At 44.9% G+C, this 22,248-nt stretch overlaps 1 protein-coding gene across 4 annotated transcripts in view; it reads right to left on the bottom strand.

The window, feature by feature from the left end:
* Nucleotides 1-2,126: 2,126 nt before the first annotated feature.
* Nucleotides 2,127-22,248, bottom strand: part of tmcc1a (transmembrane and coiled-coil domain family 1a) — a 28,728-nt gene continuing 8,606 nt past the window's right edge. For 2 of the 4 annotated variants that reach the window (XM_076266048.1, XM_076266051.1), the window contains 4 exons: nucleotides 6,302-6,535; nucleotides 5,212-5,897; nucleotides 4,102-4,237; nucleotides 2,127-3,608 (listed from right to left, as the gene is read on the bottom strand). In XM_076266048.1, the coding sequence (XP_076122163.1) occupies nucleotides 3,291-3,608; nucleotides 4,102-4,237; nucleotides 5,212-5,897; nucleotides 6,302-6,535 (1,374 nt within the window). In that variant the 3' untranslated portion in view covers nucleotides 2,127-3,290. The other 2 variants (XM_076266050.1, XM_076266049.1) reach the window with 2 other exon arrangements.

Here is a 22,248-nt window from a genome sequence, read left to right as displayed (position 1 = left end):
GAGTAACATGGCCTTCTTAAATCACCCGGGCGCTAACTAACAAAGCGACCAAGACGCCAATTGTAAGATACCTGATAGCACGCGCAGATTACGTGGATAGGATGGGGTCAAACATTTCTCTTGACTAACTCGACTAATTTTCTAAGTAATTGCTGACTCTTGTAGCCTATCATGCATCTACGGTTAGAAACAACCTTTTCTCAAACAATGGCGCGCACTGTGGCGTTTTAAGGAATGTTACAATTGACTGGACGTTGTAGAAAGCTTGACTCACATGCCAGCGGCAATTTTACTAGTGTCATGAAGTGAATTAACAGATGTGATCAGACGCGTTTGATGATGGAGACTACTGCTGTAGGGCTAGACCAGTAGCTCACGTTAGGCTACTGTAAATCCTACTCCAGTTCTCGAACACTGCTGAAAACTGCTCATTTCCTTTTAGTTCCCTCGTGATCAATCTAGGAGTTTGGAGGGCAAATCTTTGGAAAAGTGCTTTTCACTTCTCGATTGTTGTTTCTGAAAACAACGCGCACTCGTCACGACCTGTTTCCGCTCTGATAAGAGTTTATGGAAACGGGGTTATCCGCGCATCCCTTCAAGACGCCCTCTCTGGTTTTCGAACTTCAGACAGATTTATTGCATAGTTCTTGCTTATCTGTTAATGCAACAAGCAACAGCGTTTCAGTTCGTGTTTGCTGAAGGCTATCTGCTGCCAATATGTCGTTAATTTCCTGTGCTCTAAGATGTAAAGTTTTCCCTACCTAGACCACAACCCGATTACACCTTTTCTTTTTAATTATGGGTCATGTGAGGCCATGAAAGGGAAATGTTGGACAAGGTTGCCATCTAGTGGACATAATGTTCTTACATTTCCCGATTGTGTCATATTTTCCCAGTAGCATCTTGTTTCTGTAAGAAAATGGAACATGATTCATTTTGTTAAAATATGGCAATGCAGCCTTTATTTGCCATCATCCCTAAATGACATTTCATAGCCTACGACTTCAGGGTCATAGTAGAATGCAGTAAGTTATTTAACTGAATTTTCTGTGCAATTGAAAAGACAAATGGATGACTGCATATTCATCACAAAGTCATGGTAATGGAAAGTATTTAGGTATCTTTGGGCTCTGGTCGGTTTTGAAGTCTTCATCCTGGCTTTAGCCAGATCATCATGTTTGTGGAATACAGGTCTGAAAACAAGTGACTGAGGAGAGCTGGTCAGTCCTGTTTTAGGACTACCCATCAGTGAACAGTAGGGTTGAGTTTGGCCGATGGACTCCCGATCTTATGAAATGTGACTAATGATGTACTGTAGGCTACTAGTTTAGCTGTCTGGCTAAAATCACAGAATGCCAGTCACATTATGGAAGTGTTTTTTTGCACATTTGTCTGTAGAACCCTGGATATATATATGAACAAATATAAAGAGGTCTTGAGACTTTTTTGGCCCTTTGTGTAGTCCTTCCCGCCTGTTGTGAACTCCTTAGTAATCCCAGAAATTCCAGAGTTGGCCTAGTACATGGTAACCTGTGACACAGTCTTGATAATAATTCAGGTGTAAGTATATTCTATAATATTGATTTCAAGAAAATTAATTGGTTCTATGATTTGTTTACGTATAGCACCAATACAGCCTTTTGTAATCTATGCATGGTCAAGATTGTAGATGGATGACAAATCAGTTCAGGATGCTGTCAGCACTTTAAGAACAAGACTTGACCAGATTGATAGACTAGACTACTAGATTGATATTGATTTACATTACATTGATATCTTATTTCACATTGCTATCTTTCTGGGTCTTTTATTCCCCCCTCTCTCTCTCTCAGACTAACTTTTAATGTTGCTCCCTCTCATGCAACTATACATTGATTTTTCTTCACATAATCCTGAAGTATGGGATTAGAAGTACTTAGTCTATAGGACAGAGTGAAGTGGTCAGGTGTATTTGAGTTGAAGGTTGGTTGGCAGGGTCTCCACAGGTCGGCTCCTGCAGTATACTGTACAGTAGCTCCAGGTCCAACTGTTCTGCTCATTGTTTGACATTTATGAAGCAACATACCCAATAGACAGATGTACTGTATATGTCATTTAAAGTGTATTAGTAAACCAAACACGTTAAGTAGTCAGGAATGCTCTTTATTCCTTCCATAAACGTTCAGAGAAAGCCATCAAAATTAACAGGTATCTGTATGTGATGTGACAGCGCAGCGCACAGACTGAACTGGTAAAGTGCAGTGCATACAGACAGAGGACAGGGGGCGCTCTGCTAACACAGTCAACACACTAGCATTAACTCAAACCAATGATCAGGGGTCAAAGCTATCCACAGAGATTGGCATTGAGTTTGCTAACATGATACATACAGTACTGTAGGTGGGCTGTCAAAGTCTAAAATTTAGAGTGTGATGTTATTTATTACTGGTGCCATTAAAGTGTACATCAGCATGCTCGGTCAGAAAAGCACGCCTTCAACATGAAGATGTATGCTCTGGATCTCATACACATGTGTGTCCTCAGCGTACCCACGTCTGTTAAACAGTCAGATCTACTCTCTTCAACTGACCACCACACCCACCAGCTGGATGCATCATTATAAATTAATTAAAAACATTCTTCAAAATACTTCATTCTGGATAAAAATCTGCTTTACATCAAAGATTTGGAAGGGAACGGAATCATCCCTAGAGAAAACAGTGAGGAAGCCCAAGAACCCACCCCCAACTCCCAAATGCCACTCTTCATTCAAGTACCGCATCTCTATTAATCTATTCAATCCTGCAAGCAAAGTCCTCAGAGAGGTTTCGTCTCCGTATTTAGGGCAGTGCAGACAGGGAGGGATCCGCTATTGCTGTCAGTCATGGCTGAAAAGGCACAACTCCCCATGAAGGCAGCCAATCACATTAATCTCTGGCAGTAAGGCACTGAGGAAGAAAATGTCCTATCAGCCAAATGTTTTTTGACAGAAGCTTCATGCTACATTAAACTGAATAATTATCATAAAAATAATAAAATAATCGTATTAGGAATAATTACAATAAAAGTACAATCTACATTAAATTAAGGAAATACAAGCAGTGAAGCACTGCAATGTGCCAGAGGAGAAAACTAGTTTTGCCTCCTTGGGTGTAAACAGATTTGAAAACTCAGCTAGGTGGGTCTGAGGCACTTGGGTCCATCTCCTTCAGATCCCATGTCCCAAGAGTGGACGACATTGCAAAGGCTACGGCTGGCCAATGAGGTGCCAGTCAGATGACCACCTCCATGCCGGTCAGGCAGCGCAACCATCATCTGGGCAGGTGGACACGAGCCTGGGTTTGACCAGTCATCACGTCCCAGTTCCTCCAGATGAAGGCGAGAAAGATGAGGAAGAGGAGGGTGGAGAGCGAGCGACCCCGCGTCCTCATCAGCGGCACCACGCAGTTGGCCACGGCCGACACGAACACCAGCAGCACGGCCATGAGGGCCAGCAGCACGCTGATCAGCTTGCCCAGCAGGGTCCGCGCCGCCGCCGCGCTCTCCAGGCCCTCCAGCTGCACCACCTGCTGCTGCTGCTGCTGCAGCTCCATCTTGGAGACCCGCGTCTGGCACGCCTCTAGCGCCTCCTACAGGACAACACAGGCCACAGCACCTTCAGTCAAGCGCTTGGGGTTCAGATCATGTACATGCAGTAAACATTTTACACAAAACAGAATTCTTCTGTAAGGCCCGGGCTAAAAAAGCGTTCCGTTTGCAGAGAGTAAAGAAGTTTTAGAAGACTGGAATCATTTTTTTTTTAATGTGCGTGCCACTATCATGTCTGGTCTAGAAAGTTCAATAGATGCTCACAGACCTCTAAAGTTCGCCTATCAAAAGGACCCAAAGGCTGCCATCTTTACCCATATAAAGAGATCTGAGATCTGAGACCTTATATAGACAAAGATGGCAGCTTTGGGTCCTTTTTGTAGGCGAACTTCAGAGGTCTATTATTGCAGCAGACACTCCGGGAATGGACACTTCAGTTACATGCCCGGTATAGCCTCCCTGTAACTCATACTTCACACAGCAGGTGTTTGTGTACGCATGGTCGAGCAGGTACAGCGTTGTTAGTGAGTGTACCTGTATGTCTCTGGCCCGCTCATTGGACTGATAGGCAATCTTCTCCTCCATGCTGGCCAGCTCCTGTTTCAGGTTTAGGATCTCATTCTGGTGGAGTTCGGTCAGGTCATTCAACTGCTCCTCCAGTCGTTCACACCTACACACACACACACACACACACACACACACACACACACACACAAACAATCAGACACATACATCTAGTGAGTAACATGAATTCTAGGTACATTTCCTGGAGAGATAGCCATCAGAGATTCCTTAACATCAAAACACATTACAAGGCTGTTGAAGTATGAAAGAAACAGAGGAGAGAAAAGTGTGAGTGTGTGGAAAGCCAGAGGACATAAACACAGTTGCAGTAAGGGCCAGCTAGTGTCTCGCACTTTGAGGTGTGTAAAGTGATATCAGTGTGTCTCATCTAACTTGCTCACGAGTCACTGTTTAGCGCAACCTGAAGGACACAACCCAGACGTAAACACGTGCAGGCTTCTATCTTCCTTCATGTTGCAGCTTTCAACAAACTTCCCACAAACACACACACACACACACAATAATGCATGCTTATTTATAAGCTTAGCATTCCACAAGGAGTTTGTAGTCAAATATGCTTTTAGGACACCACACTAGGTCCTTGTGCGCAAAGATGTGCACCAAGTTCAGTCTGTGCGCACTGGGGCTTGAACATTTATTTTTAGCTGGAAAAACAAGAGCTTAGAGGCCATTTTAGGCAGAAAAATGCTGATATGGCCACATTTATCCAGCCCAGTGTGTGTATGTGTGTGTCTGCAAGTGTGTGTGCTTGCACGCATATGCCATCCTACTGCGTCACTGCTTACATATTAGGCAAGCAATGTTTTTTTTCAAGGACTATATCTATCTAAGGACTTAAATCTGTCATCTTGAGGCATGTGTTATGGGTGTATGTGTGTGCTTATGTATTGTGTGTGTTTGGCAGCGCTGCCTGGAAGGCACTAGGATTAGGCATGTTTTAAGGTTAGGGTTGGGGTTAGGTTTAGGATTAGGTGCCTTTAAGTCAACTGTGGCAGCGCTGCCTGGAAGACGACGTTGGGGGCTTAAAACACCATCGGTCGTGTGTTTGACAGTACGTACCTGAACCTCTCCTCCTGTATCCCCTGCATGATGAGCGTGTAGTCTCGTGTGTAGTGGCTCTTCAGTCCGTCCAGGGCCTCCTCCATCCTGCCCTGCGCCTCCCTCAGCTCCTGCACCTCCTGCAGCAGCATGTCCAGGCCGCTGTTCTGGCTCCGCTCCAGCGTGTTGCCCTTGGAGCTCGGGGGGCCTCCTGGGGCGCCCCCGGTGGTGCTGTTGGCCCCGGCGGAGCCTGAGGTGCCGCTAGAGCAGTCCTCCTCGCTGCCGAACTTGGGGCTGGCCTGCAGGCGCCCGCTGCCGCCCAGGACGCTCTCCTCGCCGTTGGTCTCGATGTCCTGCCCGTCCCTCAGCTGGTGGAGGTTCTCGGTGCTGCCGCTGCGGTGCCGGGAGGCCATCAGGAGCGAGGCGATCTCCCGCGGCTTGGACGCCGCCTGGTGGGTGACCTGCTGGATGCTGGTGAGGCCGCCGCGCACGCTGTCCACCACGCCCTCGCTGAACTCGGACACGCGGGCGCCCACGTCGCGCAGGCCCTGCTGCATGTCGCGCAGCACCGCCTTGGGCTGCCGGCCGGCCCCCGCCGCTGCCCCGGCGCCGCCCTCGGCCTCGCGTAGCCGCCGGTGGTAGTGCTCCAGCTTCCGCTGCAGCTGAGCGATGCTGCCCGCAGACTTCTGGTTCTTTTTCTCGAACACCTGCAGGGGGCGCACCACACAAAAACGCATCTCATCACATCACATGAACCCAGTGTGGTCTGAGTTGCCCGAAGCATGACCCAAAGCAAGTACAAAAACATGTCAAAATGAATAGCTCAGCAGTAGACATTCTACACATAGATAATGACAGATAATGACCAGAGGTGTGGTCAATTAGTTGACTGTATGGCAGACCACAACCAAACAATATTAAGCTTTACAAGTGTAGACTAGATTCATGTTGGGAAGGAAAGACCAGTTCTTAAAAGTAGATGGCATGAACAGAGGGGCATTTTGAAGATTCTACAGTACAGTACTTGTTGATGATTTAGACATCTGCTCATTACACACCACCGTCCCTCTCTCCTTTCTGTTGCGTTATGAGGTCTGAGGTGCTGTCTCACCTGCTTGATGCGCACGCTCTGCTGCTTGTCACTGGTGTTGTTGGCCAGCTTGAGGTACTCGGCGACATTCTCATCGCGTGCGGTCTGCTCGATGCGCAGCTGCTCGGTCAGTTTCAGGATCTTCTGCTGCAGCTGCGCGATGGCCTGCCGTGTGCGCTGAGGGTCCAGAGACTCATCGGAAAGCTCTCCTGCACCCGCAAGGGCCGCCTGAACGCCTCCCTCCAATCTCTCAATCTGAGAAAGGAGGAGAGAGAGGGGGGGGGGGAGAGCAAAAGGATGTGATCAGAACTCATGGCAAAGAGATGGAGGAAGGGTGTGGGGAACAGATGGCAAAATAAATAAGAAAAGAACATGTAGAAAGGGAGTTCCATAAAAAAAGAACATTCTCTCTTTTGGTCGAGCCATGATGAAGCAAGAGTTCTTCTGCAGTCTGTGGTTAGAAATTCACGTCAGCTGATGTAGTGAAATCAGCATATAACACACACACACACCCACACACACACACAAATATACAGTTTCACACACACACACACACACACACAAAGAAGCCTGCTTTTAACTGGAACTAGGACAAAGCGGGTCAGTGTGTCCATCAGACAGTTTCCTAAATACCAGTAGTTTACTGTAAAATCAGGTTTCTGATTGGATCCGCAAGACTTAGTTAAACTATTAGACATTGCATGTAGAAGCTTGATTGTGACAGACATAATGAATGGTGAAATGACTTTAAACACAACATAATGTCTTTCTGACATAATGAATATAAGAGCACAAGACTGATGTCTCACATTATAGCCACTACTACCAATAAAATAAGCACTGGCGCAGAAGAATAAAACATAAAATAGGACATTTAGAGTAAATAGAAACAACCTGATATGTTTTGGGGAACAAGCAAAAAGTCCAGTAGTAAATAGGTTTTGGGACATCTTGACTCCAGAATGACCGGATCCCATTTGGGTGGCTATGACACACATCCTTAGACTGAAGTTTCACTCCAGTCATCGTCAACAAATAGAAAAAGTAATGACCAATTGAAATGATATGGATGAGCTGTGCAGGAAATTAGTCACATGGCATGCATGCAAGGATTAGCTGTAACGTGTTGTACGCGTAATTCTGGTGTAGCATAGACTGTGATGAGTAACGCGAGAGCCAGCCCGTCAACATGTTTATGCGCGACTATACCTGATTTCCATGTTAAGTAGAAATCGCGGACGGACAAACCAAATAGGCTACTACTAATCACCAGACAACTTTTGACAGTTAGCCTACACTATCCCCATCCAGCGCGATGGTAGAATGAACACGGGGCGCACAACTGAAATACAGAACGTTCCACTGAATAAAAAATGCATACAGCCTAGCCTACTATTGGTACGAACGTAGTCCAGGTGAAGCAGTCGATTACAGCAGGACTGAGAATAAACGAGGGACTGATTGCTCTCACCTTCCCATTCTTTAAGCGAAGGACCTTCTCCCAATGCATATTCTCCTGCGTGACTTCAGTCAGTGTCAGTGTCGTGAGTTTCATCTGGTCAGCCGTGGAAATCTCTTCTAGGCTTATCCTTTTGAATGTGTTTTCGGGGAATTTTTGTTGAACACACCGGTACCGCTCCTAAACCTCCCAAACTTGTTTTGAAAGTGGAGTCTTTAAAACTCCGCCTGGAGTGCGCGGGCACTCCCCCACCCGGTTATTTACAGGATGACATCATCCTTTGACCGTCGAGATCGCTAGCAAAACGGCAGGTGGTAAGAGCTAGATTGCAGTCAACCAATTCAGACTGAACTTTGGTCAGAATTTCAAGGGAAAACAAAGGCAAAGTTGCTTTGCCTGAATAGGCCTGATGTGAAAATCACCTACACAATGCAATTGTAAATACAGTTGCAGTAGCCTTAGCTAATTTTTAGTAAAAAGGCATACCGCCTGCCATTGCCTATATGCCTGTAGGCTAGTAATAGTTCACGGCGAGGTGGATCCTGAGATTGTATCAAAAGTAGCTAATGTGTGTGAGAGATGGGTAGTAAATCCGGTTTCACTGGTGCGCACACACACACACGCACGCACGCACACACACACACTAATGTCAGTGTAACTTCACACATTGCCCCTTGAAGACATTAGATATCTGTGATAACCCTATCAATGGCTCCTACCGGGAATCCTTAATTAGCTCTGGTACTTTCCAATTGGAGGTGGGTTCAAAGATCAAAAGCACGCCCTTAAACCTGGCACCTACCTTCAAACTAGATGAGAGAAAACAATTCAGTATGCAAACCGAAAGTCATAGAAAGAGAACCAGTTTCTCAGCTCCTGGGGGATTTGGGAGGCAAGCGCATTAATAACCCCACCCCACACACTAACATAAATTCCTGAGTAATGGAATCCTAGTTCTTGGATTCCATTGAATGTAGTACAATGGAATCACAACCACAATTCCATGCATGAAGAAAGCATTCTAAGAACAGGGCAACAGAACACCGGAGCAGTAAGACTACTGTAACAAATACCTATTGTGTGCGTGTGTGTGTGTGTGTGCATGTGTGTGTGTGTGCCTGTCTGTCTGTCTGTCTGTGTGTGTGTGTGTGTGTGTGTGTGTGTGTGTGTGCCTGTCTGTCTGTCTGTGTGTGTGTGTGTAAGAAATAAAGAGAGAGAGTGTGTGTGTTCATATAGGTGCTTTGCTACAGTGTTATTAAGAAACACCTTAACAGTATTCAACGAGGTCCTGTAATAATCCAACGCATACACCTTCACCTGACCTCAACTGAGAGAAAGATGGAGGAAGTTCAAAACATATTTACATTCTAAATAATTTAAGTCTTTAAGCCAACTTAGAATGATCTCTGTGTAAGCCTGATGATATTTAACACACACACACACACACACACACACACACACACACACACACAGTGGCACAGCAAAGACCCATTTACAAGGGTAAAGGCTAATAATAGTTCCTTTGGATATAACCATCTACTTACAGTAAACTGATCCTATTTGCACTGCACACGTCATAACCTCATAGCTAGCATTACATGACGAAGAGTTTGAGAGGCAAGCGTGTGAAGGCACATACCCTGTGTGTGTAGTTAAGTGTACATAAAGCATTTAATCAGGCCCAACACCAAACAGATCACAGACAGCGCAACAGGCTTATGCGCCACAAGAACACTTTGACATCTCTTTGGAATTGAAGGTCACATTCATGTATCCACACATACAGCCTCACCCTCTCTCTGTCACACTCACACAAACCCACATACACATAGACTAGGCCGCATGAGTTTTAGCCTCTTTGCTGAAGGCCAAAGGTTCATATCCAGTGCCAGCCTATGCCTTACACCTTTTCACAACACAGGTTACTGTACTGCACCAGTGACCTCAAACTACAGCATTGTTGATTTGGGACATGTGTGACAAGCCTCCTTGTCTGAATGCCCACACTCTCCACACATGTTGTTAGGGTCAGGACTGGAGGCCTGGGGTACTGCAATTGCAGGTGTCTTGCACTAGATGAGAGAGACCATGAAGGCTTTGAGAGAGGAAGTCTGATAAGCTAACACAAAGAAGCCTTGTCAGTGAAGCAAGAGATATAAAAATGTATTATTTTAAAAATGATATACAGGTGCTGGTCATATAATTAGAATATCATCAAAAAGTTGATTTAAGTCAGTAATTCCATTCAAAAAGTGAAACTGATATATTTCAAATGTTTATTTCTTTTAATTTTGATGATTATAACTGACAACTAATAAAAAACCCCAAATTCAGTATTTCAGAAAATTAGAATATTACTTAAGACCAGTACAAATCATTTTTTTTAGAAATGTTGGCCAACTGAAAAGTATGAACATGTACAGCACTCAATACTTAGTTGGGGCTCCTTTTGCCTGAATTACTGCAGCAATGCAGCGTGGCATGGAGTCGATCAGTCTGTGGCACTGCTCAGGTGTTATAAGAGCCCAGGTTGCTCTGATAGTAGCCTTCGGCTCTTCTGCATTGTTGGGTTTGGTGTATCGCATCTTCCTCTTCACAATACCCCATAGATATTCTATGGGGTTAAGGTCAGGCGAGTTTGCTGGCCAATTAAGAACAGGGATACCATGGTCCTTAAACCAGGTACTGGTAGCTTTGGCACTGTGTGCAGGTGCTAAGTCCTGTTGGAAAATTAAATCTGCATCTCCATAAAGTTGGTCAGCAGCAGGAAGCATGAAGTGCTCTAAAACTTCCTGGTAGACGGCTGTGTTGACCCTGGACCTCAGAAAACAGCACCCCAAACCATCACTGACTGTGGAAACCTTACACTGGACTTCAAGCAACATGGATTATGTGCCTCTCCTCTCTTCTTTCAGACTCTGGGACCTTGATTTCCAAAGGAAATGCTAAATTAACATACATAACTTGGCACCTCTCAGCAGCAGTCCAATAATTTTTGTCTTTAGCCCAGGTGAGACGCTTCTGACGCTGTCTCTTGTTCAAGAGTGGCTTGACACAAGGAATGCGACAGCTGAAACCCATGTCTTGCATACGTCTGCGCATGGTGGTTCTTGAAGCACTGACTCCAGCTGCAGTGACTCTTTGTGAATCTCCCCCACAATTTTGAATGGGTTTTGTTTCACAATCCTCTCCAGGGTGCGGTTATCCCTATTGCTTCTACACTTTTTTCTACCACATCTTTTCCTTCCCTTCGCCTCTCTATTAATGTGCTTGGACACAGAGCTCTGTGAACAGCCAGTCTCTTTAGCAATGACCCTTTGTGTCTTGCCCTCCTTGTGCAAGATGTCAATGGTCGTCTTTTGGACAACTGTCAAGTCAGCAGTCTTCCCCATGATTGTGTAGCCTACAGAACTAGACTGAGAGGCCATGTAAAGGCCTTTGCAGGTGTTTTGAGTTAATTAGCTGATTAGAGTGTGACACCAGGTGTCTTCAATATTGAACCTTTTCACAATATTCTAATTTTCTGATACTGAATTTGGGGTTTTCATTAGTTGTCAGTTATAATCATCGAAATTAAAAGAAATAAACACTTGAAATATCAGTCTGTGTGGAATGAATGTATACATTATACAAGTTTCACTTTTTGAATGGAATTACTGAAATAAATCAACTTTTTATTAAAGAAGTAGCCTGACGAGCCAGACCCACATCAAGATGTAGGGTCTGGGGACTCACCATTCACAGTGCACAGGGCAGGGTCAGACTGGGAACAAAATTCGGCCCTGGCAATTTTCTCCTGGACCGGCCCACTACTGGACCGACGACGACCCCCCCCCCCCCACACACACACACACACACACACAAGCCCACCGATACCAAAATCCCCCCCTGATTCCCCCCCATAAATAACAAACACACAGTATCATGCCTGTCTTCCTATCATCCCTTTCTTCCTATCCCTGAATCCTGTCCCTCAAATCACTTTAAAATGGTGTGATTAGCAACCAGAATTAAAAAAAAAAAATCCCGGAGAGACCCCCCGGACCCTTGTGTTATTGTGATTATAATAACCTATCCAAATCTAAATGTTCAATCTAAGTGTTGCTAAACACTTCACTTCATAAACTGAACCCAAACATTTAGATTTCTCAGGGGCAGGATTGCTCAGGGGCAGGATAATCGGTTGTCTTTCAAATTCCCTTTGCACGCAATAGGATAGCGCTACAACTCATGAGTCCCATGCGTTTTCCCACCAGCGGAGCTAGTTGGCTAGTTCATACTTTTGCCAACTTAAAAAAATCGCCAACAGCAACATCCATCTGTTTTGTTTTCAAGTAGCAGGGAATTCACACCGAACCGTTGCAACTCTGCCATCAATCATTATGTTAAGCCCGCCTATACTCTACGATGTGGTTGGCCTTATCTAGGGTGACCAGACGTCCTCTTTTGCCTGGACATGTCCTCTTTTTGAAACCTAAAAATGTGTCCGGGCAGACCCGGCGGCAGACACAAATTCACGGACGGGCATTACACCTTTCCAGGGGGGGCACAGGAACTTAAATTGATCACGGTAATTTAAGCTTACACTTGACAAAACATTCTCATATGAAAATGTAGATGCAATTGTTGTAAAATGGTGCAGCTCCCCGTGCGCAGGGATGGAGAGAGAGAAAGCGAGAGGGGATGTGTGTTAGAACTGAGATGCGTGTGGAAAAAGTAGACGTGCTATTGAGACTGGAGCTAGTCATATTCAAAATAATGCAAAAATAAATCCGCAGATAAAACCAAAATCCTCGTTCATTTGCTAACCACTTTCAGATAGAGTGTTAGGAAGTTAGCCCCGAAGTTACGGATAACTTCGGCCCTGGAGTGGTAAAGCTCCCTGTTCTCCGACTAGGTCAGAAGAAAAAACAGTAAAGGTTAACGCTATCAAACAAACCCAGAAACTAGGCCTACTTCTACTAACTACGATATGAGATATAGACTACCTGCGAGCCGATAAGCCATATTTGTCATCGGATGACAGGGGTTAGTGCAGAAGTGAAGTAGACTGCGCCATGTAACCTCTTCATTTAGGTGATGGGCTTACCTAATGTTCCTGATTGATTAGCTACGGAATAATACAGATTTTACAAGTTTTATTTGCTACTTGCTACATTGACAAACGTATAATATAGGCCTACATTTAATACGTGTTCAAAATCAATCTATGGGATTGGGGTTGGTTGGTGCAGCCAAGCTCGTCCAGGGCGGGCACAGATGACTTCCAGGACGGGCCTGGCCCCCCAAAGCCCCCCCATGACGCCGGGACTGTGTCCGGGCGGAATTTCAAAGATGACCGGGATTTTGTTTATTCTAGCCTCAAACGTGTTTACAGCGAATTTGCATTGCTCTCTCTTTCATTCATGTTTCATTCATGGATAGCCTATATGTCTTTCATTCACATACTAGTCACGCCCTCCCCCTACAGTTCGCTTTGCATTGAGTGGAAAGTGTAGGTGTTGAGCCTGACCTTAGCTACCGTCATTGGTCGATAGTAATCTCAAACATTTAATTGGTCAGTCAGTCACCTCAATAGCGCAAACTTCCTTGTTTAGTGTAAGTTCACTGACGAATTAAAACGTAAATTTCCATGTTTTTGTTGAGTGTCTGACCTGCAAAGCAGGCACTTACATGTCGGTCGCAAATAAAGGTGCCAACGACCGACCTACAGGTAGGCTACACAATATTCAGCAAAGCATCGAACGGCAGCGAGGGGTGAGAGCTCATCAGCTAAAGTGACAGAGTTTTTCGACCTTAACATTACGTCTCCAAAAACATTTTGATGGCACATCAACTCATAACCATAGACTGTAAAAAATATAACATGACGAACACTTCTGCCATCGTCTGAGCGGCTTTCTCTGGACGATTGCCGACCTAGCAATTTTCTAGCTTTGGGTAGTAAACTGCACTTTGGTTTTCCCTTTTAAACTGCCTTTAAGGGATAGCCTGCACACTGACAACAGCAGATGTCAATAATCCTCTATCTAGGCTACTGTAGCCTATATGCAGGTGAATTAAATATGTTGGCATAACATAAGGGATAGATGTAGGCCTATTTCTTTACAAAAAAAATATCTAATAATAATGGATTAAAAAGAGGTAGGCCTAGGCGAAAATGGACAACATATCCACATCAGTCCCCATCAACACAACTGTTTTCACAGGCCAGGATTTTTAAGCTCTAAAACAGATTGTTCAAAATTATAGAGCTAGGCTACTGTAAAAAATTCAGTTTGTATTTTCAGAAACACCTTGGATCAAATTTAGAGATATGCAACATTAAAGATTGCCATCCAAATATATATTGCGCGTATAGAGCTCGCTTTTATTGTAATTATTGTTTTTGTACATTGAAAACTTTCAAGTGTTCAAAATAGTCTTTTGAGGCAGTGTTTTTCTGTTAGCGTTGGGCCGGCCAATCAAGCTCATTATCATACATACCGGTAGTCACTGTCTGTTGACCCCCCATCACCCCCCCCCCCCCCCCCCACACACTGAACTCTTTTTCACAAACCCAAATCTGGTCACCCTACCTTATCAAAGTTTAATTTTTCCAGCTCGCAAGCCAAGGGAGAGTTGCTAGACTATGTAATTTGCTGCCACTAGGGTGCTAGGGTCTAGATTTCCAGGCTATTAAAGAAGTGCATTTCATGTAAATATTTAGTTCATTTCAGTGAAGTGTAACATTATTTACAGTTTCATGAGTTCTGTATTGTTTGTCATACAGGTAAAATGTGTCCCTAAATAAACATAACAAAAAACAAAACAAAAAACAGTGTGTCCCTGTAGTCTGCAAGTCAGGTCAGCTAAGGTAACATAGCCATGCAACACTCTGAGGTCAGGGGTCGGCAGCAGGGGCTTACCACTGAAAAGGCGCAGTATTAATGGAGCTTTTAATTTTGGCATCTGAGTGCTACACATCAAAAAAGCTACACTTAGACGCCAAGCCTGTCGGAGATGCCTCAGGCACATGACCCTGAGCAAGATATTTCAGACACTCCAGACACTTAGCTAGACAGAGAAATTGCCAGAGCTTGAAGCAATTAGCATGTTTTTGTAGGAAATGTGTGTATGAATAATAAGTTTAAAAAAAAACTTGCCCCCATGAATTTACACAAGCAGAAACAGACAGGCCTTATCACCTCTCCACTCTCCTCAACTGCCTGCCTCTCATGGGCCAGCTTTATAGGTGGATCGATCTCATTGCCATAGAAAATCCATCACACAAGCCCAATTACAGCGAGAACAAACTGTTCACACACACACACACACACACAGAGAAAGAGAGAGAGAGAGAGAGAGGGATAGCTAGAGCGAGCGAGAGAGATGATTTGGTACTGATTTCCCCTGCTTAGGCAATACAAGTGCCCTTCTTATCAGCAATTTGATTTCCACTGAACAGAAAGAGGGAAATGAAATGTGCTCAGGGGTTTCTGCGGTGCTTTTATAATGCACAGTTCAAATGGGCCACTCACTGAGGCCGTTAATTATACAGTGGTGTGTGTATGTGTGTGTGTGTGTGAGAGAGAGAGTGTGTCATAAAAACATACAAAGGGCATAAAAGTGGGCAAATAAAGGAAACAAATCACATTAACCAGCATATCTGTAACTCAAACTGTAACTCAAACTCTCTGGTATTTATAGTGAACACGTACAAACCATTATTTATGGATAACCCAGATACCAACTGCATGCACTGCCAACTCAAAAGAGAGAATATTATGATTTTCTGGAGTTTGCCTGGTATTGGCAAAGGGCAGTGCAGCACTCCTGCCTAGCTACGCTTGGAGATGTGATGATGAGTGCTGCCCAGGGGTCAGACCTCAGTAGCCCAAAGAGTTTGTTCACAGCAGCCCCTCTGGCCTCCATGCCCTCCTCCTCTCTTCTAGCCAGTTCCATTCCTCCTCTTTCTTTTCTTCCCTGGGCTTCTCTACCTCCCTCTCTCTGCCTCAATCGCTCCCTTCTCTCCCTCGCTTTAGACTAAGCCCCCTCTGCTCAGACAAAGGGCAGTTTTTCATGGAAATCCGCTTTTTTGTTTCTTTAAGGGGTCTGAGGCGAACTCTCACAATGGGCCCATTCACCATCCATGGACAATTACATAACTCTATGTGTTGGTCTGCATGCAACTACGCGTGAAATAAACACCCACAAACACCCACAAACACACACGCACAAATACACGCACACATGCATGCACACACACACACACACACACACACACACACACACACACACACACACACACACACACACACACACACACACACACACACACTTGGTACAGGGCTCAGCAGAAGCCCTACATTTGTGGAGAGGACTTAAAAGACCATGTGATGCATCTGAAAAGAACCAAATGAACCCCAACCCATATTCTCAGGAGCCAAAGCCTTCACAAACTGAACCAAACAGAAGACCTACTAAGCCAAACCGTTGACAAAGCACCATCGAAAAAGTCAGTAAGCCTATGTACAGATGTGTACAGATGTGTACAGATGCACACAAGAAACAAAATACAGGTAGCACAGTTATCAAGTCTACTCTCTCTCTCACTCCACACACACACACACACACACACACACAAACACAGAAACACATAGTAAATTCACCTCTGAATGGAAATCAATTCATTCAGTCTTTTTGACCATCTATACTCGCTCTTTCATTCACACATGAAAACACACACACACACACACACACACACACACATATACACACACACACACACACACACACATTGGCACAGTGAAGACCCATTTAGACCCATGTACACACACAAACATATGTACACTCAATCCAAATGATGCACTCACAGTGTTTGTAGGAGAGTTGGATGGCGAGGACTCAGGAGTTACCAGATTCAGGATGACCTCCATTGGAGATAGCATGAGGAAGCTGTATCCCGGCAACAAAGACACACACACACACACACACACACACACACACACACTAGCGAGCTAACACACAAACGTACACATCTACACTTAATTCTAACATCAGCATCTGAAAAGTGTCCTGCGGAGACTGCGAGGTACGGATGGCTGAGCTGATGGAGGAATGTGGTGGCAGAAGTTCAGCTGTGGTCAGAGGCTCACGTCCACTGCGCTCAACTCTGGCGGCGGCGAGATGTCCAGCTGGCTTCATTTGAGAAAGAAGCTCCATCGGAGAGTGTATGTGTGAGCGTGTGAGTGAGAAAGAGAAAGAGAGAGAGAGAGAAAGAGAGTGGTGGGGAAGAAGGAGGGGGTGGTACTGCTGGGGCCTGTTCTGTTCTGTTCCGTAATCCCGCTGTCTGGGCCAGAGGCACAGCCGAGCAACATTAAGTGCTTCTCAGCTTAGCCAATCAATTGGCGAAACCCCATAGACCCTCTACACCAATCAGAAGCCGGACAGCTTCTCAGCCAACCAATTACAAGTTCATTACCAGCGGCACTGGGTAGCCAATCAGCAGTGCTATTGACAAAAAACATCCATTGGGGTTATTGGTAAATGAAGAGTCCAGACACAAACTAAGGGATCAGACACAGCAACCGTGAAGCTGAACCAATTACTGCATCTCTGTCCAGAAACGCATGCCCAGATTACATTGTCATATGACTCCATAGTGTGCGTATGTGTGTGTGACCAATTAATGGGAGTAGCGAAGCGGGACAAGGCGAAGGTTGGGGGGGGGGGGGGGGGGGGGGGGTTTTTTCATGGCCAAGAGCTGCCAAAGCTGCTCTATAGAACAGAGCTGGGGTGTTTAGGGGAAAGGTGACTTACATAAGAATAAGCGTCACTCAGCCAGTGCTTTGTGAAGTTCTCTGTGAGGAGAAATTACATGGTGCCCCATTATCTATCCACCAGAGAACAAAGTGAGCAGTCTACTAATGCGACCAATAGACCAGGGAAACCTCCTCTGTATATAGGCCTATAAATGTGTATAGGCATTCGCCTGAGCTTGGTACATTCATTTCATTTTCATCCCATGTATCCATAAATCTAGCCGATACAAAAAATCATACAAAATAATTCACCCAGAGGCTATAATGTGGCTACGTGACACACAGATGCACACCTATGCAGATAACTATGCAGCCTCTTCCGGTGACGAGGCCTTGATTTCTCTTGTCACTATTGGAATTCACTAATGGAATTCACTACCTCATGCTAAAATATTCCCCTGTAGCTCAGCACGTATATTCCACATGCCAGGCATGCCAGAATAACAATCTCATTCTTTATGTATTTGTGTGTGTGAGTTACAGCCTAGAGGTAAATTTTCAGCCAAAGCTGGAGATGCTAAGAGTCCCAAGTCCTCACTTTGGAAATACTACAGTAAATGGGATTCATATTTTAGGATTGCTTGAGATGGAGCAGCATCAAAAGTCTGTATGTGTTTCATTGTGTGTGTGTGTGTGTTCTTGTGAGAGAGAGTGAGAAAGACAGAGAGAGAGCAAGCGAGAGAGAGAGAGAGAGAGAGAGAGAAAGACTTCAGTGGAGTGAGCTGGCACAAAAGCTGGACTCCAGAAACAATACCAATACCAGCTGACTTTCTTGCATGGCTTTATGTCTCCATACTGGAGCATGGCAGAACACACCGGAACATTACACACGAGTGTGTGTGTGAGTGAGACAACACAAAAAAAACATCTGTGTGAGTAAGACAAAAGAGCTTGTAGCAAGCAGCAGGTGGGCTTCATCCTAAACAAGGCGCTGGAGTAAGTGCATAGTTATTTCAGTAGATGTAGACCAAACCTACAAATAGGAAGTAGAGCTCAATATACTGTAGGTAATATGATAAACTTGTCACAGTCCGTAAGCACGATAACCATCTGCTTTGAGTCATGTTAAATGCCCAGCACGCATTTGGAATGTAATTGTACATCATCATCATTATATCCTCAGAACAAAGAGAGCCTGAACCTTTGTACTTTCCTTCTTGATTTCACACGGAGAGATTTAAAACACAAACACACTATGCGGCAACAGGATCAGGGTACTTTGCCTGGCATTCTGCTTATGTCTCAATAACACAAGTACGTCAGCAACCCCAACGATCACCAGACCCCCCCCCCCCTAAAAAGGACCGGCTGCTGAGCCACGATGGTCACTTCATTGGTTTGTTCTTTAGTGTGTGCCCCAATATATGTCACAGTTTTGGGGAGCATGGTCGGAGTTTACTCCTGGCAATCGAGAACACCAGTATTCTCTTCCACTTCCACACACACACGCACACGCGCACACACATACACACACACACACACACATACACACACATACATACAAACATACAGTACACACACACACACACACACATACACATACAGTACGAACATAAACATACACACACACACACAAACACACACTATGACCATGTACACACCACACCCACACACTATGATCATGTGTACATACTTGTGGGGATTTTCTGAGCACATGTTCATATAATGACTGATATGAAGCTGTCTCTCTTCTCTGGCCTAAAAGAGGAAAGCAAGAACACTCTCATAAACAGGTTCCCCATTCGATTCCAGTGCTGATTAAGGAATTACGTAATCCGGCAATGACATGATTAATAGATGGATTTATGCATGATTGCAGGGACCCCTTGTCCCTGCCACTGCATCCACATGTAAACAATAAAAACGTGGACACATGGAGGGCCATCCGAAGGGTCAATCACGTGTTAGTCACTCTAAAGTGGCACTGCATGCATGACTGCCAGTGTACTGTCCTCTCCCTCTGCCGAGCCGTGAGGGACACAGTGTCCATAGGCCAGGCTCTGACTCACAGCAGCCCACAGATATCTCCCATACTAGACTGCTACAGGGCCCAGCTACCCCCAAATAGACACAGGTATGGATAGCAGCTGCTGCATTGTGTGTGTGTGTGTGTGTGTGTGTGTGTGTGTGTGTGTGTGTGTGTGTGTGTGTGTGTGTGTGCATGTGCTCTGGGCCCCATATGCCCTACAACTTCCTATATGCCATCTTGCCCATACTTGTGCCTTTGAACATACTCATAATGAATTCTTCACTAGCTTTGGGTGTTTACCACACCACATTTAAATAGGCTAAGGTCACCCCCACTGCTTGACACATCTTAGAAGCAGCCAAGACAAACAGCGTCCAACTATCCAAATTTCCTCATGAGGTTGTGTATGCCACATGGCCGGCAATTCTGTTCATGTCTAGCATTGCTCTTGGTGCTCAACATGAACTCACAACCCATACTTTTCTTTTCATTGCTCCCTTTGTGACGCTTGACATTTTACCCCAAATGGGATGTAATCTGTTTTGCAAACGTCTGTTTGGATGAAAACAGCTGTCAAATATGGGTCAAATAAATATGTGAGAGAGAGCACTGCTCTGGAATGCCCTGAGACCAACACAAACAACCCAGACACACAAAGACCTTTACACATGAACACCCACTGGTCTACAGATGACCCCAAATCAAATGAGGACGGTTTTGTTGTAAATTTCATTCAAATATCTTATCTACCCTCTCTGATTTCTGAATCAGCGTTTGCAGTTGTAGGGGGTGGGGGGGGCGGTGGGGGGGCGCATCAGAGCCACAGGGTTGGGGATGACAGAGAGGTGCACCGACTCCTCTGACCAGGCAGTGGGTTTTCTCGACTCGACATAATCCTTCCACTAGAGGGAGCCCAAAGTCAGAAAATGCAGCTGGCCAATAACCAGCCAACCCACTCTCCTCTACACGCAAAGGTTTATCTTCCTGAAACATGTTTCTCTCCTCTTTCTAATCCCCCATTCCAAACTGTCTCTCTGTTGTTTGACAATTTCCTGTGCCATTCCCCAGCTAGGTTTTCTTCATTGCCTTTCTACTGATTTTGCTCAAGGCTGTAGGCCTCTCTTTTGAAATACCATAGCACAGAATTTGGAATTTGGGAAACTAGAGCAGGCCCTGAAGTCAGATGCCCACAAGGTGACACAACACAATGCAATACCCGCTGTTGCAATTTGATTTAGCTATCTCTCTAGGTCCTAAACTAACGGCAGATTGATGGCTATTTTAGACAGGCATGTTACCGGACAGTCCTGTCATGCCTTGCGGCCTTCATTCTGCACCATGGCCTGCAAGGCATCCAGCCAGTAAACCTGCTGCCAACCCGCATACAAGCTTCCGCCACATAGAATAAGTTATATACCCTACACAGAGTGCCCACGATGAACGGAAAAGGAACAAGGTTAGGCTACGTGGTTGGGGCAGAGTGTGGGAGAGTGTCAGCAGAATGAGACACTGAGTCAGGCCTGTGAGAATGGCAGTTATGTAAAAGGCTGTAAGCATTACATTTCCTTCTGTATGAGGTCAGATGTGGTTGATAGGTCACAAGAGGAGAAGACTCGCGGTGTACATAGACTACAATAATGCTTTGCACAGACACACACTGACTAGAACATACTGTACAATTTTGCTATATTGTTCTCGAGTGGAAACAAGTGAGACAAATTGATCACAACACAAATTAGATTGCTATAAATCACAAGAGACCCAAACAACGGCATGCAATCTATTTACCAAGATGTGTACACTTGTGTACAGTATGTGACTAAGGAGACAAATATATTATCACGAGTATATTAAGGTAAGCAGTATAAGGGATATAACTCCAGCATTAGTCTTTGTGTATAAAAGCCTCATCTCAATATACATGTACACACACAGTTACATTACAGTTTGGTTCTAGCTTTATGTAAAGTATATGCAATGTTCATGTCCGCCAAAATGAAATATTCTGTAAGATGATGCAGAGTCCAGGCAGTAAAGATGATGACCCACAAGACACTATAGATGTGATAGAGTGATAGATGGCGGGGATAGAGTGAGAAGGAGAGAGGGAGGGAGAGGGAGAGGAGGGAGAGGGAAAGGGAGGAGGAGGAGGAAGGCAGGGAGGGGAAAGCACGGTTCTTGTGCCCTGAGCCAGATGGAGAGAGCATGTTGTTCCAAGTGTGAGTGGGTCACGGAGCATGCCTGTGTGTGCTCTGCTGCGGGGCAGACGCACATGAGTGTGTCCCACAACTGTGTCTAGATGTCAGGGTTGCTCAACACCCATCAAAACCTCGAAAATGTGGCTGCGAAACACAAGACAATAACACCATGTTCTTCCTGGTGCTCTACCTTTCTTTTCTTCTGTCTTTCTTTCTATCTTTCTTTCTATCTTTCTTTTTGTCAACAAATACACCATTCAGTCTTTCTCTGGTTTATCTGGTCTATTGACCCCGATGACAGATGTGTCAAACTTGATTATTCTCTTAGCAGTGAGGGAGGAGGAAGAAGTGAAAGAAACCAGCATACGAAATATCTCTTGCACTCTCAAACTCGATCACTGTGTGTGTGTGTGTAGTGTGTGTGTGTGTGTGTGTGTGTGTGTGTGTGTGTGTGTGTGTGTGTGTGTGTCTTGTGGGTGTGCTAATCCTTTCACACTTCTGATATTTGAATATTAATATTATTAGATGCCATGCAAAAG

The sequence above is a fragment of the Alosa pseudoharengus genome, unplaced genomic scaffold (assembly GCF_046254945.1).
Source record: "Alosa pseudoharengus isolate Yale_2024_CS ecotype anadromous, Long Island Sound unplaced genomic scaffold, YU_APseudo_1.1 YU_APseudo_1.1_scf_4, whole genome shotgun sequence".
Classification (NCBI taxonomy): Eukaryota; Metazoa; Chordata; class Actinopteri; order Clupeiformes; family Clupeidae; genus Alosa; species Alosa pseudoharengus.
The sequence above is the reverse complement of the archived record's forward strand: the minus strand, read 5'-3'. Positions and strand labels throughout refer to the sequence as shown.